Below are 6,000 nucleotides of genomic sequence, written 5' to 3'. Positions count from 1 at the left end.
AGCCACATATTTCAGTCATGCACATAGAATTAATTTTTGTGAGAGTGAATTAGGTTAAGCAAAGGTGAGAATGTAACACCAGAAAGTAAGAGGAAAAACCTAAAACAAACACTGATAGGGAGGGAAGAGAGGAAGAAAAAAAAAAAAGATCATTTTATTCTACAACTCTGTAGTCTACTTTTATAGTATTTTATATTATAATGATCTGTGCTTATAGTATTTTATATTATAATGATCTGTGCTTATATCATCCCCCTACTAAACTGTAAGTACTATGAAAGAAGGGGCAATGTCTTATCTAAACCATTTTTAAAAATCTCCCCTAGAATCTGGCAAAGTGGCAAACAAATTATGGCACACAGCAGGAGCAAAAAAACCTTTTTTTTTTTTTTTTTTTTTTTTTTTTTTGTAAAATGAAAAATTAATGAATAGATGGAGAAAGGTTAAAGAATTAATGTCATCAAAATCAAAGGAAGAAGAGTTTTGTAAATAGTGTCAAATGCTGGAGCAAGTTCAAAGATTATTGAAAGGAATTTGACAATAAAGAGAATATTGGTGGCCTTTGAGAGAGCAGTGTAGGACAAATAAAGAAGGTTACTAAGGCTTAAGGAATTAAAGGGTAATGAAGTGGTAGAATCTTGAAACAATCTTACTTTTTACTTTGATCTTCAATGCCAATTAATTTAGAACTTAGGAGTATCTTCCTCAGAAGATAGAGGGAAAACAAAAACTCAAATTATGCTTCTTGTTTATGTACTAATGACATAAGAGATTAAAGATAATGGAAGAGTAGAAATTTTTGGATAATCTGTGGGTTTCCTTCATTCACAGCTTGTGAATATACCCACTTCTTCACTGCTCTTCTTTATCTCTTGGACATATTTCTCTTCTCCATTTAAGTAGAAGATGGATGTAACAGGAGTTAGTAGAAAACTAAAAACAGGACTTTGAAAAGCTAGCACATTACTAGTTGTTGTACTTGGAGTGTATGCCTATTGAGGAAAGGGAAAGTGGAAAGACATCAATTTTTCAAATCAAATTCTGTCTACATATTACAAATGCAGACTGCAAACCTTGAAGATTTATCATAGCCTCACTTTGGTTAGCTAGTTACTCAATTATAGTAGAGTTGGGTGCATTAGTTCACACCACCTCCCAATATCAGATAATAAGGCAAAACAGAATTCTCAAGTACAGAAAATGATCTCATTTGACACCATTCATCCCTCTTGCATCAGATTTTGGGGATATGTCGGGTGGGAAGACCTGGGAATTCTTCTGGCAGCACAACATAGAGTCTGCATGTAGGACACGTCCCCTGTTGTTTCAGCCATGGTTTAATGCACTATAGATGAAAAAGAAGACAAGCCAATCAATGATATTCAAATACTCGCTGTTACCCTTTATACTAATATCTTCCAAGTCTTGACAAATTTCCCAGACAGTTGCTCCTTCACATCACACTCTTTATCGCCATGTGCCCCACTTCTGCAGCAACAGACTCCTCTTAGTAATAATTCCTCAGGAGAAAAGAATGTAGCTGGCACCAGAGGCCCTGCTCAGGAAAACATTTTCACAAACTGTGTTCCTAACTCCCCCGCCTCTAACTCCAAAGTGATCTCAAAGCCACAACATGCTATTCCTCTCAAACCCAGTTCCCATTCTTTTAACCACTCTACTAGGTAGAAGCAGCTAAGTAGTGTTGTGGATAAAAGTGCTGCACCTAGAATCAGGAAGATCTGACTTCAAATCCAGTCTCAGACACTTACTAGCTTTGTGACAACAAGAAAGTCACTTAATATTGTTTGCCCATTTCCTCATCTTTAAAATAGGGATATGAATAACAGCATCTACCTTTCAGAAATGTTGTGAGGATCAAATGAAATAATATTTGTGAAGTGCTTTACCCAGTGTCCGATACATACTACATATTACATACATATTACCTATCATCATCACCCATCTATATTCATCACTTTGAAATCTCTTACATATACACCATCAGAAAACAGGGACAAATACTATTTGATACATATCTTCCCTGTGCTTTGTCCAAAAGATGCCTTGTATACTTGTATAAAAGAAAAGAACTCAATATCAATCAACAAAAAGGGCTAATGTTCTCATTTAAAATCCTCCCCATGATGGAGGTGCTTCTGAGACTGGTTTTCCATCGGCAACTCTGATAGGATAGACAAATAGCTAAGAGCCTTGATTTCTGATGACCTAGACGAAACTGATTATTTGTCAAGTCATCTCAATGGAGTTACTGGCTATCCATCTTACACTGTCAACAAGAGACAGAGAGAAAAGTAATGAATCAAATGACAGAGAAGAAAAGGGAGAATGGAGAATCAAAGTGGAAAATATAGGATCATTCACTCCATCCCTAAAAGGCAAACTGAATGAATGACCCATAATGTATTCACTAAGACAATGGCAACTGATAAACTAAGTTTGTATGAAAACTTGTTTCCTAAGTTTTAAGTCTCTTTTAAAAATTCAAGTGGGGAAGAAGAAATATCTTTCTCAGTGATCTTTCAGGATTAGGCATGCTGTGTATCTCTCTTTATAGCAGTGCAGAGATGCAAAATGTAATTCCAGACTGTATCATATATCTTTGAAATAGTTTTCTATGGCTAGGGCTTGAAGGGACTGGCTATTGTTCACTTCCCCCGAGAAACTTTCCTCATATAAGATTATCTTTTTCTGTGTCAAATTACGTCTCTGCAACTGAAGGTCCAGATCACAAATTGTATATCGATAGTGCTTGTACAGCAGCAGAGCCAAGAGTTAGATTAAGCTATATAAATGCCAAAAATCCACAAAAGACCTGCCTGCCTCATATTATTCTAACATCAAACACTCAGGTTCTGAACATCTTAAAAGGCAAAAACAAGAAGCCTAGACAACATGCTTAGCTGCCTCTTGTGCTATATAATCACAGGAGGCTGACATTAAGCAAGGGATGTGATGCTCCAGATAAAGGATATGTAATATTTACAGTACACCTAGTCTACCCTTCTGCCACTGAAATGCTGCTTCAACATACTTTCAGGAGCCTGCCTACTCTGATTCTTACTATTGTAGCCTTCCTCATCATAGTCTTAGTTTTTCCTCAACATAAAGCATATGGGAATATGAAGAGAATGGTTGACAACTAGGACCTGAGAATAAGGAATAGGGTATTCCATCAGAAAAGTTAATAAGTGGTACTTATTAACAGTACTATAAAACCAATGAATATCAGAGGAATATGGATGGATAACAAGAAATAATCAAAAGGATTCTTAGGAAAAGGAGAAGTGTGACAGAATGAGAACAAATCAAAAGTAGGGCCTGACTTCTGCCTCTAATACTACTAGCTGTGTAACCAAGAGCAAGCCAGTTAACCTGAGGCTGTTTTCTTATCTGTAGCATGGAGACAATAGGGGCCCATTCATATGAGATAACATATATAAAGCATTTTGCAAAGCTTAAATCTCTATACAGATGTCTGCCACAATAATACTTATCTTTCTCCTATAAGATCTATAAGATAATTCAGGAGAGCTGAAAGCAAGCCTCTAGCCACCCATATTTTAGGAGCCAAGTAAAATCCAGCTGCCGGTGGGATCGAGCCCGGGGAGCAATTTATTGCCACAGAGAGTCCAAGATGATATGACTAGTCTTGTCCAGAGCTTCATGAAAATGATGTGAGGAAATGGTCATGTTAGCTAATGGTGCTGAACATTGAGACTCTCTCAGGAAAGGTTTTACAACCCTGCTGCAGGGATGTATAAAGGACAAGAAGATAATATAAAAGTCAAAGTGGTACTTCAAATGAACACGTGGATGTGTCTATCTAAAAAAGAGACATAACATCTCAGAGTTGCAAAGGATCTCAAAGATTATCTATTATCCCCTGTTAAAATGAGAACTCTCTTTAGTTCATATCTGGCATGATTTTCTTGAATCCTCTTAAAGTCTTCCAGTGCATGAGAACTCACTACCTCTAGAAGCAATGCATTATAGTTTTGAATAATTCTAATTTTCAAAAGCTTTTTTACTTTTAAATATGTTTTTTGACAAATCTTCCTTCTCTTTCTTTTATCAGTCATATTTCTTCTCTTACAGCAACTTAAACTTTGTCTCAGATTATTTAAGTCAACCCTCAAAAAAAAGTGATAGTTGAAATGAGAGACTTGGACAAGAGTACAAAAAGAGAAGGTGTAGAAAGATAAGGATCAAAGACAACCTTAAGGGATACTGTGACATCTGAAATAAGTGAGAAGCTTCCAAGCATGTCCATTTATTAAGCAATGCTGCCAATTAAGTAATAAATTGGGAATAGACTGCCTCAGTTTAGCACTAAACTCCCAATACAGGGGAAACAGTCTTTTATGCATTAAAAAAAAAAAATTAACAAGATATAATCTACAATATAGGATTAGGTAATCCGATTTATAAGAAAAATTGAGGGCTTTGTGAGTTGGGAGATAGGAAAATGAGCAGGCTGACTTTTCCAGATGTGAAATGGAATGTCACTCAGTTCTCATAACTAGGAAGCAAGAACTTACATGAAAATTAAATTTAGGTCTCAAAATGGAATCCGTTTTACAAAATGGTTCACATAATTCCTACAATTCTCTCAATTCTTACTTTTATGAAAGATCAACACAAAGACCTAGTGAAGAAGTCAAAGAAGAAGCTGTCAGAAGGGCAGGGGAAGCACAAGACAGCAATGTCATGGAAGCTAAAGGAGAAAAGAATATCAAGGAAAGGGTGACCAAGAGTAATAAATGTTGCAGAGAGGCCAATTAAAATGATCAAGAAAAGAGAATCTCTGATGTATACCTTAATATTAGAGCTTTGGTCCATTGGAATCACTAGTTAAAGAGTAAACCTCCCATATGCTTGTTAGTATATAGGGGTCCTAAAGAACAGAAATGAGGACTGAATCTATGATTTCACTGGTGTAGGGAACCCTAGTGAAGAAATTCCCTCTACCAATATGAGCCCATGGTCACCCAGTCAGTAAATGTTAAAAATACTACTTGAACTCAGATCTTTCTGGTTATGAGGCCTGCTCTCTACATATACATATACCTATACTTTAACATAACTATAAATACATTTGTGTTTCTAGAGAGAGATCTCTATGTGTGTGTGTGTGTGTGTGTGTGTGTGTGTGTGTAGACAAGCACATTTCTATATACACAAATATAAATACAAACACACACACACACACACAATTATATATACTTCTCTCTGTGTGTATTTGGTTTTTCTTTTCTGGAAATTTCCTTGTGGCACACTGCAAATTACAGAGCTAATGGCAGCCTACCAGCAAACTGGAAAACATAAACAATTTACCTGAGAATGAAATTTATGAGCACAAGCCAGCACAGATAGGTTTTCTAGAGTGAGGTTATCATGGCAGATCACACAAGGCTCCTCTTCATCTCCCTATATGAAATACAAATCAGCACATCTTATCCTTGTAGAATTATATATTACCCTGACCAATGTGTTGTTCATCAATGGTTCTAGATACTATCCTTCTGTCTTTTCTGTGGACCTTGCTCCATTATCTCTTTCCTATTTCTCATACATGTTCAACTTCTTTTCTGCTGGTCCTTCCTTTCCACTGGACTACAAACAAACTTAGATCTCTGCTATACTAAAATATTTTGTCCTGATCCTACTATCCTCATAAGTACATTCTCTTCTCTTTCAAAGACACTACTATCTCAGCTTGCCTTCTGCCTGCTCTCTCCAGAATCCCTTGCAATGTAGTTTCCAGCTCTAACAAAATCAACAGTGATCTCATCAACAAAATCAATAACTATTTTTTGGTACTTATTCTCCTTGATCTCTTGAATCTAAGACTGCTGCCCATTCCTTCTCTGTTATGCTTTTGTCCCTTAACTTTTATGACACTGTACTCTCAATTTCTCCTCCAACCACTCTAACCATTCCTTTTCTGTCTTTCACTTTCTTCATTTTCTGATGATCTTG

General features: G+C 36.2%; 1 protein-coding gene across 3 annotated transcripts in view; it reads right to left on the bottom strand.

Annotated features, from left to right (window-relative positions):
• Positions 1–638: 638 nt before the first annotated feature.
• DZIP3 (DAZ interacting zinc finger protein 3) overlaps positions 639–6,000 on the bottom strand; it is a 111,114-nt gene continuing 105,752 nt past the window's right edge. For all 3 annotated transcript variants that reach the window (XM_074301127.1, XM_074301129.1, XM_074301128.1), the window contains 2 exons: positions 5,356–5,448; positions 639–1,345 (listed from right to left, as the gene is read on the bottom strand). In XM_074301127.1, coding sequence (XP_074157228.1) covers positions 1,235–1,345; positions 5,356–5,448 — 204 coding nt within the window. In that variant the 3' untranslated portion in view covers positions 639–1,234. The remainder of the gene's footprint in view (positions 1,346–5,355; positions 5,449–6,000) is intronic.

This window comes from Sminthopsis crassicaudata, chromosome 3, assembly GCF_048593235.1.
Source record: "Sminthopsis crassicaudata isolate SCR6 chromosome 3, ASM4859323v1, whole genome shotgun sequence".
NCBI classification, from domain to species: domain Eukaryota; kingdom Metazoa; phylum Chordata; class Mammalia; order Dasyuromorphia; family Dasyuridae; genus Sminthopsis; species Sminthopsis crassicaudata.
This window is presented reverse-complemented; position numbering and strand designations above follow the sequence as displayed.